Below are 16,224 nucleotides of genomic sequence, written 5' to 3'. Positions count from 1 at the left end.
TTTTCTAAGGCTAAACAACATTTGATGAGGGTGTGATAATAAATTACCAAGCGTATATTTTTGCAGCTCTTCCAAACGATGAGTATTGGTTTGTCCTTCCTATGTGTTGTTTCCATAGAAGCACAGCTTAACCTTTTAAGTGAAGATTAGAAAGGCACCTAATTCAATTAAAATTAGACTTCAAGCAAATCAGCACTTAATACTCAAGAGTTATTATGAGATTTGATATAGCCATTGTTCTGATTGGCAGGCAGAAGAGCTTCCGTCTGAGACAGTTAGAAAAATCGTATTCTGGTAGTAACTTTTCATTTTTTCCAGACATTTCCTTACACAGTCCTTTAAGTGCTAGGTAATTCCTTTGAAATACAGGAATCTAGTACAAAACACAGAAAATACACATTCAATTAAAGTTATTTATTGTAGGTTTTCTTTTCTGAACTGACAAAGAGGGTTTCCCAGAGATCGATAACACGACACAATGTTATACACCATTTCACAACTAGTCCCTTGTCGCTTTATTAAGAACATAGTAATTTAAAAATATCTAAATATTTACATATTAATAAAACATATATACAGAAGATTGAGACATTTTTACCTAAATATGGAATGATTTTTTTTTCCTTTTCTGCTAATAAACCCTATAAAAAGATTTCTGAAGAAAGTCTGAACAGTAGTCACAGTAAGTAAACACAAATGCAAATCTGGAAAATTTACAAAACGGCGATTCCATTGCTGAAGTGTTACGCTAGGGAGACGAGGGGGCACCCGCGAGCCCCTGCCCGATGCAGGCAACTCCAAGCCGTGAAGGAGGGAAAGGCTCTTTTAAGGTTCGCAGTGCACATTCAGTGTATTCCACAGTTTCTGAGAGAACACGGTCATCCTTAGGAGTACATCGGACATGGGTGGGGAAGGGCAGAAAGCCCGAGTTTTCAGAAGGCGCTGAGGGAACGCGCCACTCCCAGGGGCTTCAGTGTTATTTGTGGGCATTTGGTAGCTTCTGAGAAGCAGGCTTTAGGGTTGTTAAAAAAAAGAAAGAAATCTTTAAATATTTGGGGGGAAAAAACCCACTCTGTAATAGCACTTCAGTTGACACACTCAAAGGCCAAGTAGTTTCAAGGAAAAGAAACCCGATGAGCCTAAACTATAGGAAGGAAAATGAAACACAACGGTAAAGGTTATAGCAATCTCTCAAGTTCCAGGAAACACACTCAAACTGTCTGGTGATCAATATATGCTGCAGGTAAGACCTTCTAGACTTTTTTTCCTACGTTTTTAAAGTGAATTTAGTGCTGTCGAAAGGTGCAGAAGTGATAGTTTGCGTGGAGGGCCACGAAAGATTTTGCCTTAGCCCTGACCTGAAAGGACCAACCCTTTCAACGCCTAAGAGGGTAGTGCAATTTCTTGATCAATTCACTCATCTTAACTGCTGAGACATCAATTGAGTGCCAGTCAAAAGGCGACTTCTTTTTTATTTTTTATTGGTGAATATTGTCCCCGAGGGCAGTGGTTGACGAATCACGGTGTGCAAGACCCTCTTCCTGGAAATCAGCAAACTAATATGTTTTAAGATTGAGGTGGCAGGGAAAGCTGGAGAAAAAAGCGGGGAGAAAACCGTCTCCTCGCGCCACCTGCACTACGAAACTCCTCGAGAGCCGTCACACTAGCACCAGGCAGGGGAGCTCCAACGCGTTCGAGCAACAGCTTCTACCTATCGTACGTGAGGAATTCGACACTGCTGGCACGAACCCCGCTCGACTGCTTTACTGCTAAATCCAGCGGGGACCTTTTAATTACGGCTGCGTACGGTCATTTGCACCATCCTTCTTTAAACAGAGAAGCAGCCAGAAAAGGAAAAGTTGCAGAACCACAAGAGCAAAGCAGTTCCCCTAGGGAAAGGCTCATCAAGCCCCCAGGCTCGTGCTGGAGAAAGATGCCGTCCCGGTTCCCTGGCCGGGAGGAGCCACCCCACCATGTTTTACTTCGCCTCTGCAGAGCTTAAGATGAAACGCTGCTGGCGAGCATACAATCACGTGGGAAAAGTACAGTCGGGAAGGAAAAACCAAGGCAGGAGAATGTCTTCAGTTAAATGATGCATTGGATACGGAGAAAAATCATCTTTAATTAAGATGAAAAATGGTGAAACGATCTGGTGGTTTTGTTATTTCGGGTGACATGGGAAATGGATGAAACAACAGAAATTTGAAAGGAGAACGGTATGGACATCCACATCTTGCAGTACGCTGAAACTCTCACGCAGATCTTGCAGTAGCATTATTCGAAAGAGAGGATGTTTCTATCTGCTAAAAATACTGATGCAGAATGTAAAATTTAAGCAGAAAAATCTGGGTTTGTGTCTACCAGACTATCTGTTGTCGTGTCAAAAAGGTTACCTGAAGGAAGAAAGAGTTTAAAGAAATTAGGTTTTTGGTTGTTGTTGTTGTTTTTTTTTTTAAGTCCATTCAGTCATTTGTAAAAACATGATGGAAATTATATGTTTGAGTTTCTAATTTTTATTTGTGATGGGGCTGAACTGCTGGTGTGTATGCCAACAGCAATTGCTGAATTCCACTTAGAGCAGAGCTCAAATGGCTAAAGAAAGCAAATTAAATAAAAAGATTTTAACTACATAATCTGTGAGCATAGGTTTTCACAGAAAATATAGTACACACCACTTCAGATGTAAAGCGCTGCATTAAAATATGGCACAAACTGTACTGCAATGCTCACCGCTTTGAAGTTATGGTTCTGAAGAAGTAAAAAAAAGCACCGCATGAATTTTAAATCTAGAGTACATACTTTGGGATGTTCTTTGGAAAAGACTGAAAAAACCCCACAGCAGTCTAAATGCATACGGCAGAAGAAAAAAAAAACCCAGGTATGCTATATGATTATATGTCATCTTTTTTAAACCACCTTAAGAATGTATTTTTTCTAAACAGAACAATGAAAGACAGACAGAAGAATTACAACTATAGCACTAAGAACACAGGGCAAATAGGAGACAGACATCAATCAGTGTAAGAAGCAAATACAACCCAATGAAAAGGAAAGACTCATACAATCATGCACTGAAAGGATAAAGATTTATATTACAATAAAGGATTTATATTTAAGGTTTCGATGAGAGGTTTTTTTTTTTTTTTTTTGAAGTTTCGATTTCTTGATATTGTATTTCAAGAGAAAAGGAGACAACCTGTATAGAATTGGATCGTTGCTGTTTTCTTATCATTGGTTTCTTTACCAAGAGATTGTTCTCATCTTTTCACAAAGCTGTATCACCCCTGGACCTGAGGATTGGGATGTTGCTTTTTCTGCTCCTTTTAGGGATATCAAAATTCCTTCTCATTCTGAAGTTAACCCTAGCGGGAAGAAACTATGTGAAACCTTCAGCACAGTTTCGGTCCAAAGCACAGGTATAAGGAGGGCTCTGTCATGGTCCTGGGCTGCCTATACCATTCAAATGTAATTTTAGAGACGAGGATTCATGAAAAGGGTTTTGCAGCTGGCTTAAATTTGTTCCCACATGCAGAATTTAGGGATTATGCTTTTTTTTTTTTTTTTGAAACTAAATCCAGATGCTGTTGTAAATTGCAGGTTAAACTAAGAGGAGCCTTTTTGCAATACCGACTTACATAAAAAGATTCAAAAGGCTGGCACATCTTCATTCTGCTGAAGATTTATCTGACACCTTTCGGGTTCCTAGATCACCAAGAAACTAATCAGTCTTTCCAGTTACTCCACAGCAATTAGCCTGGGAGCTGTCAGATCTTTCTCAGCTCAGGTCTGGACACAGACTTCAGATGAAGCAACAGGCTGCTTTAGTATGTGCAAACGCTGGTACAAGGGAAAACCTGAGCTTTGTTCATGTTTGTTAGAGACAATTCTTCTAGTATTTTCTTGGGATTTATCTATTAATGCTCCAAAGTTCCCAGTAAGTTTAACTGCCACCATTCCTCCAGTTTGCATTAAATACCCTTCAATCAACGGCTTGCAAAGCAAAGGCACACTTAGCATCTAGGGTGATTCTAAAATGATAGCATGATTTGTGCTCTGAAGTGCTAAAATATAATTGGGCAAAAATGTCTTCCTTCATTTTATGAAGATGTACTAGTGACATCTTTTACAGGAGTTTCAAGTTCCAAAGGAGGGCTTGAAAACAGAACATCCCTGCTCTCCCCAAAGTCCAGGACTTTGTTAACGCTGGACAAGGAGGCAGCAGATTCAAATTAACTGTAGGTACCTATACAACGTAACTGAATTAAGAGCACAGTCCTCCTGGCATCAATGGAGAGACATCTCCCAACACTGACTTAGCTGATCTGAACTTCTTTCTGGGGAAGCATGCCTTTTCCCACCAACTTTGAAGAGAGCTGAGAGCAACCACGCTTTAACTGAGGTGTCTCGCCTTAGGTGTCAGTCATAGGCTGCAATCTGAAAAGGCGTAGGTTGAAGAATTTCAGCATCAATATTCCACGTGTATCCAGATCTTGTTCAAAACATTGCCAGGGGCATGGGCAGGGTTGACTGAGCAGAAACGGTAGATTAAAGGCATCTGAGTTTTCCTTTTTTTTTTTTTTTTTGTGCTAACACTTATATTGATTCAATTCATTCATTCTGGGCTTTTTCGCTTCACAAGTTTGTTCAATTCTTGAAGACCAAGACAGTAACCATCTGATGTCTGTCATAAATAGATTCAGCACCCCACCTTTTCTCCAGTCCAATCTCCTGCCAGACTCCCCTTAAGCAATCTGATTCCATTTGGTTTTATTCTATGAACATACTAGGTTAACCACTGATCATTCCTGATTTATCTTATAATAGCTCCTGGAGATGTCATGTACGATCAAGGCCCGTTGCGCCAGGCACTGTACAAACACACAGTAAGAGACACTCTTCTCCAAAGAATTTTCAAGCTAAATAGAAAAGACAGCTGAATAGACCGCACTAAGGCTCCTTTAAACGATCCGTCAGTAACAGCTCCTTATAAAAGCAGCTGTACTAAGACAGGGAAAGACCTCTGCAAAAGTTACATTCCACCTCTTTTGCTAGACTCCTTGATAGAAAGCATCTGTATTTTGGCTCTCTATCATAATTACTGTCATTATACTGTCTGTATATCACTTTAAATGATTTGCTTCCAAGAACAGTATGATATTACATTGATACATTCTATAAAGAGGCACTTGCACATATATAATAATGGGTGTGAGTCAAATGCTTGGCTTACAGCCTGTGAACATCACCTCCCCCACCAAATTGCAGCAGGGTTTATTTAGGCATCTTTCCACAGATAGTACGGAGAAGTATACATTGGAAAAGAAGTATTTCAGCTGAAGACTCGTGCGTACGCACAGATGCTCAAAAGGTGTATGAGCAATCGGACTACAACGGCAGTGATCTGCAGAATGGAAAGGGATTCTTCGTTTCCATCAATAACACGAGATGCAAGCGGTAACTACAGAAACTGTGCTCAAAGAAAAGCACAACAATCCGATAATTCTGCTCCTTAATACGATGACGAGAGCACTGAAAAGATAACACTACGATGCATTAGCAACCTTTATTACGGTTTGCTTTCAATACAATTGCTTCCCTCCCTGATAAAAGAGACAAACAGGATGTCACTTGGAAGAGACCTTTCAAACCAGAGCTTCCTGCGTCTATTATCACACTACTACCCTGAAATATTCAGCGGCTAGCCAAGAAAGCAGCACGGCAGCTCGCAGCAAGCGCGTGCTCCCAGCCCCCACTGGGCCCATGCCAGAACAAGACTATAGCTGCTTGTCCTCACAACTGCTTCACTGGTCCTATTCCCTAGTAACTGCACGTGCGCCGACAGCAGCATTTCAACCAACGGGGCTCCGCTGCTGGCAGCTGCTGCTCTAGCCCCCAGCACAACAGCACCCATGTACGAAGGACCCTTCTCTGGCCCTTACGTAAGGGAGATTAGGAAGCGGCTCTGCCGAGGCAGATGCTGCGATGCTACTGTCCCCGTCTCCCCGGAGCCGCCAGGTACTGGGCCAGGCACTGAGCAACCAGTAATGTCCTGTTCTTCTCAGAAATTGCAAAGCCATGATCCTATTTGTCTGCTACAGGTTTTATCTCCTTTCTCTTGGACCTTGGGGACATTAAGCTGCATCTCAGTGAAATTACAAATGCAGGCAAAGGACTGTCTACACAGATTCTTGCCTCACTGCATTTTCAGAGAACGGGAACTCAGTTCCTACCACCAGGGCACCTATTGATGAACTGACTCTTAATAAGAGGGTGCTCCAAAGTTTGGTCTCAGCTTATCTTAATTTCAACACCACATACAACAGCATGCAGAAATTTCGTTTCCTAATCCACACCACTGCATAGCTGCACTGCTGTTTAACAACTGTCAGGCTTTGAGTCAGCGTGGCTGCACTTCAAGAGAAAGTAAAACAACACTTAACTATCACATAAATTTGCAATCCTTCTGTAAATCCAAGATATTATTGCTAATATCTTGGACAAGGGAAAAGATACTGTAACACAACTTATTGTGTCTGTCCCTGACAATAACTGGGTTAAGAATTCTGAAAACTCCCAGAAATACTGGGGATGAGCACAAGTTACTATACGGAGTAAGAAGCATCACTTACTTGTCTTCTTAGCTTAGCTGTTACTGTGAAACTTGAGTTTTTATGAATATGAAATAGAAGGTGAAATTGTAAAATTCTTGTTTTTTTTGTTTTGTTTTTAATACAGGGTATTCAAAACTTAGATAGCTGGGTCCTGTGTGGAATTACCCGACTGCACACGGCATGCCAGGATTATTGAAAAATGCTTCTGTGCAATAAATAAACAAACACACGCATTGGAAGCTGATAAAAATTTTAATGCATTTTACCTGTTTGTAGTAGAGAAATGTCCGGCTTCTCATCACAGTCAGTTGCCTCTGCTGATTACAAATATAAACAAGAAATCTCATTACTTTTACTGAATACAGGAATGCGATTAAAAAGCTACATATTGTAGAGTGATTTTGCATTTTCTATCTACTTTCCTCAGCTGCAATATGCTAGCGCTCAGTTAAAAAGTCACTTCTTGGAGGAAAAGGTCATACAATAAAAATGCAAACTTAGAAGAGGGAGTTTTGTATTAATAAGCAGTTGTGCCAGTAATGGGCTGGAGTAATATCTGCTCCCTTTAAGGTTTCAGGCCATCCAGCTGATAAAAGGAGTTGGGATCATTTTATAAAATTAAACAAGAAAAGTCCTATTTGTTAAGCCAGTCCCGGTGGTCCTTGGAGGAAGAGCCTTGAAGGCTGGTATTCCATCCTCCAACAGCTGCCAGCACCAAATGCCAAAGCAGAAACTATGAATATTCCCATTTCTAACTTGTGCACCCAAACTTCCTGTGACTATAGGGGAGCTCATTCTGCGAGGGACAGATCTGAAAAGGCAGAATGTGTTCAAAGATGCAGGTGGGCAGTACAACAGCATGTAACCGCTCAGCTACATAGGCAGTTACAGTGTATATATACACACATGCTTTCAACCCACAGCTTATGCAAGCTCATTTGACTTAATTTAGCCCACGGTGAAGGAAGGCTAAAAGCCTAATTTGTTCATCTCATATTTGCCACAGGCCAAGGGTATGCATAAAGATGGGTAATTTGGCTCAGCTGATGTGCAATAACTTGTTAAAACTGTAGTACCCTGGAGTGTGTGTTTGAACCCCGACTAAGTTTTAGACATCTAACAGAAATTAGGTGCCTAACCCATACAAGCCCTGTTCAAAATCCTATTACCTGTGTGCTTTGGCACTTCAGCATGGTATTTAAGACCTTTAAAACACAATGAGATCTTCAAGAGTACTTAAGCAAATTAGGCGTGGTCATAAAGGAACAGGCAGATATGTCCATTACATTGTACATGTTCAATGTGGAGGATATACACCTACTCACAAATACACATATCCACTCATTGCACAATATCCACAGACATCAAATCTGACCACGGCTATAGATAAATTGAGCAACTCAGTTCAGCTCACACTTGAAACTAAACTGACTGTTCTGATCATCTTCAACATAGCCCTACACACAAGGATGTAGGGTTGTTGCCTTTATGAGGATATCACAAGAAGACCTAATCCAACTGCTGATCTACATCAGTTTCCAGCTTCCAACTACTCTTGGCTATTTGTCCTTAGACCAAGAGGTTGCTCTCTCCCACTTCCATTTATGCCAGCTTAATTTTTAGTTGTATGCTCTGTACTCAGTTCTGTGAAATGAGTTGTATTTAAAACAAAAACAAAAAAACCCAACCGACCAACAGCCCCCAGTACAAAACAGCTCTCCTCCCACAGAAGGTTTGAATGGGGAACACCGACAAGCACATGCCATGGAATTACAAGTTACTCTGAAATGCGCCTTGAACCAATACCCTTTTTCCACTTCCTATAAGAATTTGTTTCTGAGCAGAAACAAATTAGGTGCTCAGTACAGCTTATTGTAAAAATCTTTTTTGAAAGGAAGGGATGGCTCAATAAATGGGAAGAGGTTACACGATTCTCTACCTCCAGATTAGGTTTGAGTCTGGACCAGACTAACAGTGATGGAAAGACTGGATGAGCAAGGGAGGAGACAGCATGGTGATATGAGCAGCTGAAAACCATCCAACGGGATATACACCATTTAAACATCTGGAGCAACAGTTTGAGACCAACTTCTAGCTATGCTACGAAGACCTGCCTGCACCAACAGAGGCTGTGGCATAGCCATCCAGCATACAAGAGAGGAAGCTATAATTGGCCCCATGGATTGAAGAGATGCAAGCCATGAAAAAATCAGGGAAGCCAGACATGAGTCCTGGCAACAGACTGGAAAGATTCCTCCCCATGGGCCCTTGGGCCTACGCCAATCATGCTATCCACTCATGTGACAGGTTTTTTGAAAGTCTCAGCAGAGACTCTTGAAGTCACTCTAGAGATGTGGTTACCTTTTTACCTAATGGCTCTTCTTACCCCTTGGTAAAACCGAACTTAGAGGAAGGTAGAAATACAGAAAGAAATAAGTGGAAGCTAGGAAGTACCTAGCTTTCAAAAGATAAGGACTTCAGTCTCCAAATTTGCAGAACCAGCTTTGAAGACGGCAAAATTAGTTACCTAGCCATTTTAACCTGGCGCAAGACTGAGACGCTGCTCAAAGATGAAGTCCTGCTCCCCACCAATTGTTCCAATCCCATTCCTCATGGCAGCACAGTCATGTAGTCACAGGGATTGGATATAGCTAAAAAAACTGACAGCATGGCCACATTAATGCTTGTGCCAGCACCAGAAAGGGAGTGGGAAAAAGGAAGACGCATGGAGAGCCTACTCACTCTTCTCAGTAGCTGCCTGAATTTGTTCCATGTAACTGGATGAGTAACCACAGCTTCAGGGGAAGTATGACCAGCAAAGCTCCTGCTCACAAATGCACGATAAACACCTTGACCTTCTAACATGGATGTAAATCAGCATCTTTTCACATTCCGTTCCAAACAGAAAAGAAAGTTTGCCTTCAACAACCGCACCCACAGCCAGTCAGCCAAACTTTACTTGTCTTAAGCCAACTTGCAAGACAAGGCAAGCAGGAATAGATCCTACTGTGGGAATTCTGCACCTCTTCTCTATCCTCTGCTTAGATAAAGCTCAGTAGTTCTTGCAAAACAATCCTGGTAGTCATTTCCTTAGAGGATTTCCCCTCCCCCGCCCGCAAAATTGGTTAGCTTCTTAAGTATATATATTCATCACTTAAGTGTACACCTGCTGTTTTTCTCCTTGGACAGAAGTACATGTATGTTCAGGACTGGAAATGTTAGCACAGCAGTTACTTGTTTTAATATTGCTATCTTTATCTAAGTAAGATACCGGCCACAAAAGCACTATACCACATCTCATACTCCTATATCCATACATTCTACATCCTTTCTGGCCTTGTGTCTATTGCTAAACAAAAAACAACCTGATATAGAATCTGTTGTCTCACAAGACATAGATTATATATCAAAAGCACAAATCAGGGAAATAAGAAGGATAAGAAGAAACAGAATGGGAAAAAGAAAATCATACAAGACAACAAAAGCAGAAGTTTGAACAAGGATGTAGGAGAAAAGGCATATTCCAGAAAGAATGTAAGCATTTTTTCTTCCTTTGTTGCCACTATTTTACATTGCAACAAGGTAATGTTAATTTTAAGGAGCAGTTTAAGGATGTAACATCATGGCATGTAATTTATTTAAATTAATCCAGCCTGAAAAGTTTCAGCATGTTTTCTAACATTGGTGTATTTTCCTTTATTGAGTATGGCAATCAAAAGCTTCCAGGTTACATACAATGTAATTACTTTGCATGAACAGCTCTTACCCTCTGTACTTTAGGAGTATTAGTCATACAGTATCAGCTTTCCTGTCTAAGCAATGGGCAGTCATTATAGAATAATGGCTTATACGCTCTTCAAAACATAAAAAGGGAGGAAGAACTTACTGGAAGAGGTGTAGCCCCTGACCTGTTGCTTATTAATGGATGAAGAGTTGAGTAATCAAAAGGCTTGGATATGATGTCTAATGAAGAGGCGACACGAAGAGCAATTCAGTTCCTTCTGATTTTACCCATCTTAGATCTCTATGCTAATAGTCGCCTGTCCCTTTCTGTAGTGCCACTGGCAAGGCCACCAGTTGCCTACCCATATTCTCTTTGCAGGGTGGAAGGACTACGTGGTGGGAAACACTGCTGCTCAGAGTAGCAGTAAACCACAACGCCATTTGCATTGTAATTCACATTGCTTTAAGAGAGGAAACCTATGCATATGCCTTTTCTTTTGACTTCCTCCTATCCAGGGCCACTTTGCATCCCATCCCAGCAGCCAAGAGGGCTCAGCTTCTCTGCTGGGACAAGACAGATCTGACACCAGGAAGCTATGCCCCAGCATTCTGCGTTGCTGGCATGAAATGGGACCCATAGTCAAGGCTGAAAAATATTATCATACTATTTAATTTTAATTATAACATCTGTTTGTAACATTAACCTCACAGTCTCTCTTCCCCTTTGTGACAGCCAACTTGTGAAATTTTGAAGACTGAACAAGGCCAATAAAAATTTAATGGTAGTGACTTTATTCTCAGCTTTATTCTCAGATCTAACAAATAAAAAAAACACCCAAGTCTCAGATCTCAGGCAATAATCTGAAAGAACTAAGAAAAAGCCAAAGCAAAATAAATAAATTAAAAAAGAGCATTTCCAGTTATGAAAAATATTGTCACTGATTCAAAACTTAAATGAATTTCTATTTGGCTTAGGATAACAACCCTTCAAAATCTACACAAGGGAACTATTTTCTAGAAAGCAGAATTTGTAAGTGTTTTTTTTTTATTAGCTTTCCAAGTTGGGAGCTTTTCTGTCCCTAATTCTAGGAGATGAGCCAAACATGATAAACAAGGTGAAGCTGGACAGCATCTATGATTCAGTGATCAAGATTTCATTTAATTTGGAAATACTCAAGAGAGCAAGCTCTACAGAAGGAGGTACAAAAAGCAGATCCACCCTGCTCATTCGCTAGAATTATCTGAAATTATTAATAACACTGAAAGCTAGAGCAGGATTTACGTTATCAGACTGAAATAATGTTTCACAGGATAAAGCATAGAGGGCTGCTCATGAATGCAGTGTCTTACTGCCTGGTTTGAAATGAAGAACTAATCAGAGGATGGACTAAATGGCTCAGAGGAAGGCAAGCAGAATAGAAAGCCTGCCCCTTGTCTCATAAATACTCCTGCAGTCAAAATTTAGACCAGCTCAGTGGTGACTAAAAGGTTGTTTTGTGGCTTCTGTGAAATGCTACTGAATAGTCTGCACTGGATCATCTTAAGCTTTTTCTATATAAAGCCTGTGCATCAAAATGAACTAGAAACTGATTTAGATAAATACGTGCGACCAACTAGCAGGGAGGCATATTGGCTTAAGAAGTCTCAGATCAGTTTAGCTTAATTCTGGCTCAAATTTGATTTTTGGGCACCTCGACCTACACCCACAAACTCAGACAAAACTAAGAATGATTTTGGAGCACAGGAGTCAGGACATGTGCTCAGGAGGGCTGGACCTCTGGTCCACACGTCACACAGACTGGAAGAGTTCAACAGCCACAACTGAGTCCCACACAACCTGGTGGTCAAGAGAGTTTCCTGAGATGGGGGAGGTATGGACCAAAGTCTTCAAAAGCAGAGGAGGGATTTAAACCCCCATTCCCATAGTCCATAACAGTGCTCAAATCAATAGATTATTATTGTCCACAGGTAGCAGAGGGCAGAAGTGAATCAACACTTTCTCCTCATAGCATTTTGCAAAACAAATCTGACAGATCCCCTAGCTCAAGGACAGGACTCATAGTTGTGAACTCCCAAGGGCTAGAGAAGCCCAACAACCCACGGCAAACAGGACTGAAGTCCCACCTAGCTCCTCAGCACATCCAAATATCTAACTTGGGGGTGGTTCCTGCTCAGCACTCACTCTGGTTGGTCTCCTTCTCAGTTATTGCTCTCCACACACATTACTGAGGGACTGCAGGTATTTAGGTGATGGGCTGCAATTCCATCAGTTATCAGGTTCTTAAAAGCTAAGTTTTGCAACATGGGAGTCCCGTGACACCTCTTCCCCGAAGCAGATCAAACCTCCTCTCTCCTCTGCTCTCCCCTCCCATACTGGTCTAAGTTACATACAGATTTAACGATTTTGGTAAGGCTTCACAATGAATAGTTAGAATTGGTTTAACTCTCAGCATAACCAGGCTTGCATTAGGACAAAACTGTGGAGGGTTATGAGATGTTTGTACTAGCAAACATCACAATATCCTTCCCTTGGTCCTATATACCTCCCTAGGCATGTGTTAACAGCCTCTGTTAGAAACAAGGTATGGGATTGGATGAATCTTTGGTCTGATCAGTACAGCTCTATGTCCCTCCTATCAGAAACTCAGAGCTATTACACACAAGTACTAATAAATCTTGTTTCAACAAGACATTATTGCAGCCAAGCTGTTATGCTCCTGCCTCTCCGCTGGTATTTACTGCTTTATGGTCACAAAGGCCATGGATGTGAACAGGTGAACACTACTCCTTCGCTATAGTGCAAGGTCAAGGTGGGTTAGTTTAAGCCACCAGTGAAGATGGTTGGAGTTAACGTGGCTGAGCTTGCTCAACATCGAGTGCCCATCAGTTGTGGCAGCTCAGCTGCAGAAGCAGGAACCTCCAAGCAGCGGACAGTAATATGCAGATGGCCATGGTGGTATTTTCAGTCACTCCTGCTAGATCTAAAAGAACACATTGGTCTGTGGCCTGGCAGAAAGAAACTGAGGCACTTCAGGAAATGGCCAGTAAACTAAACAACACAAAAGGGAGAGCCTTTCTAGCAATGCAGTTGCCATGCGCTTATTTTAGTAAATAAAAATGAGGGCCTGCTAGGTATATTTCTGCTCGCTACTCATCCACATACTAGGCTGATGGGTTTGCTTCTCTCTGCAGGTAGAGGCAGATATTGGAGTCCATCTTATTCAGCCACATTATATTCAGCTTCACTTCTTTTCTTCATTCTCTTGCTAGCTTAGAGACAATATCCCCTGCTTAGATCTCCCTTTCTGAGAAAAGGCCAGAGATGGAAGTGGCCCCATTTAAAGGGCAAAAATCAGAATGTCATTGTCATTTTAATTAATATCCTGCAGAGGCATCAAGAAAAGCAAATAAAAAAAAAAGGATGAAAGAAAATAAAAATCAAAACAAAATTAGGTCAATCCTCTTTCCCAGGGGATCTTGTGCAGATAAGCCAGGGACCCTGTGCTCCCCACACCCTGCACTGCACTCTTCACCTTATTGAAGCCTGACATCACTGGGCCATTCTTCCAGTCTGGGAGGGACAAGCAGCCTTCAGAGCGGGGAGAAAGCAGTCCTGTTGTACAACACCAGTAATCTGACACTGTCTTTAACAAGATTATCTTATATCCCCCTCTTCTCCCTCCCCCAACGCACACAAGAAACCCTTTTTAAGGCTAGTGCTGGTTTGCTGCTCTGCTCAAGGAAGCTCACGCTACTGACTAGTCTGCACTTTTTCCTCCACGTTATTTCTGTCTCTGGGTGTTCTTCTTTTTTTTTTTTTTTCCCAGTCTTACACTTTGCCCTCCTGGTATTAATCAAAACTGTGGATAATGATTTCAGATGCCAGCCTTGGTGTGCGTTTCAGAGACACAGCTTTGGACAGAAAACGTTGGCTCTCTGATACGGAGAGAAATGGTTTGTTCATTTGCTGCGGTCTAGCTCATCCCTCCTTAGCCAGCTGGACCACCGGAAACCTCTGGGGAGCCATCAGGTTTCTCATTCCTTAAACCAGCAGATATTAACAGGCACTTAATTGTAGTGAAGGGCAGCAGAGAAGAGGGGAAAAGGCAGGCAGCTAAATACAGTAATAGCGATGGAACATGTTTAAGGATGTTGGCACAGGTGATGCACAACGGTGTCAGATACTGCATGGGAGAGATGGACAGGAAATCTCACCATGAGAAACCCTTGAGAAAACACTAGGAAGGGAAGAGTAAGTGAAGCCCTGTATGAAGGAAATCCCTTGTAGGATAGCAGGCATGAAGATGGGGAGGAGAATAGTTAAGGCTTATAAAGTAATTACACATCTCTTGTGCAGTGATACTGCTTTCCGATTCCCAAGATTCCTGCAGGGGATTTTGAGACTGCACATTGCCACTCACCGCTGGAACTGATCGTTCACAAGGAAAGCAATGTGGCTGCGTGCTGTCAGCGCAGAAGCTTAGTGCTGTGCCTTCACCGTGGAGCTAGCTCTCTGCCAGGCGGGTCCCAGGCCCAAGCACGCAGGTTATCCTGGCCCAAGCTGAGCAGCTTTACTGCAAATCCCTGCCTAAATTACCTGTTACTCACTGCTGGCATGCTCACTCCTATGTGTTGCTAGGACCTCAAAGGCACAAGCAGGGTTTTTTTCAGCTGCAATGATGCCGATTCTTTCGCAAGGAATCGTGAGAAAACTTATCCATCCTTCCAGACCCACACAGTTTAGAAGGAAAGGTGATTTAGGTTATGTCCTAACAGTAAAGTGAGTGGCTTATCAGACCAAATAACACAATTTAATAACTTTTACCTACAACCCTGGCTGGTATAGCTAGTTTAGGACTCAAATTCCATCAAACACCGGGAAGAAGTTTTGGGTGCTTGTGGAAAGAGGTTAGAGGCAACCACTGAGAAAAAAAAGTCTGATTTAATTGGCTGCAAAGACAGCTCCTAAACTTGTTACTATTCCAAACATAAGGGAACACTGCATTTAACATTTCGGCAGAAAACTTAAAAACTTAAGAGGTCCAACTTTTGAGACTGTACATATACAACTCTAATTACAGCCAACAGGAAAAACACTTCTGTGGATAGAAAGACTCTAAGACTTTAATTTTACATCTTGTTTCTTATGTTTTTATACATACCTGAGCCTCTTTTTAATCGTCTTCTTGCCAGTTTAATTTGATCCTGAAGAATCTGGACCCAGTCCCTAGGACCAGGAAGTTTATCCACATGGTTAGCAGTGCAGTATTTTTCTGTAAAGACTGAAATAAAAAGATACCATCTTTTTTTAAATGTGCCACCAGAACTGAGAAAAGGAGGCAGAAGAGGTTTATAAAACAAACTTTATCAAAATACAGCATTTAAATGGTCTAACCTAAGATGGTAAGAATAGGGTCCAACTCAGTGCCTTACATGTTTATTATTCAAAAGTCATCCCAGTGTATAAATACCACAGTAATATCATAGTTACTACTTACAAAGCTTGTACTAGAGAAAATGTCCACACTTTTTGTCTTACATTCATGAATTTCACACAAAAATATGACAGAAAAATAGCAGTGTACTTTGAACTGAGTCTCCAGATGTGGTAGATACTTATAAATGATGCCTTACATATGGTAGAAGTAGAGAAATGAAGATCTCCTCTCGGTTATCCCATTCTCAGAATTGTTTCTAGGGCTGCAAGCAAACTGAGGAAAGATTCAAGTCCTACCACTGCAGAAATCTTCACAGTTATCATACTGCCAAACTAGATGGAACAGATTTTTTTTTTTAAAGCTATTTAAAAAAGCCATTCCTGAGAAAAATAAGTATCATTTAGGTCCAAATTTATATTTTGTAAACAGAGCATATAGAGGATCAACATTAC

The 16,224-nt window shown here is 41.3% G+C and overlaps 1 protein-coding gene across 4 annotated transcripts in view; it reads right to left on the bottom strand.

Annotated features, from left to right (window-relative positions):
* Nucleotides 1-395: 395 nt before the first annotated feature.
* BEND7 (BEN domain containing 7) overlaps nucleotides 396-16,224 on the bottom strand; it is a 47,802-nt gene continuing 31,973 nt past the window's right edge. For 3 of the 4 annotated variants that reach the window (XM_067317020.1, XM_067317035.1, XM_013943892.2), the window contains 3 exons: nucleotides 15,497-15,616; nucleotides 6,878-6,928; nucleotides 396-2,393 (listed from right to left, as the gene is read on the bottom strand). In XM_067317020.1, the coding sequence (XP_067173121.1) occupies nucleotides 2,332-2,393; nucleotides 6,878-6,928; nucleotides 15,497-15,616 (233 nt within the window). In that variant the 3' untranslated portion in view covers nucleotides 396-2,331. The remainder of the gene's footprint in view (nucleotides 2,394-6,877; nucleotides 6,929-15,496; nucleotides 15,617-16,224) is intronic. The other variant, XM_067317028.1, reaches the window with a different exon arrangement.

The sequence above is a fragment of the Apteryx mantelli genome, chromosome 1, assembly GCF_036417845.1.
Source record: "Apteryx mantelli isolate bAptMan1 chromosome 1, bAptMan1.hap1, whole genome shotgun sequence".
NCBI lineage: Eukaryota > Metazoa > Chordata > Aves > Apterygiformes > Apterygidae > Apteryx > Apteryx mantelli.
The sequence above is the reverse complement of the archived record's forward strand: the minus strand, read 5'-3'. Positions and strand labels throughout refer to the sequence as shown.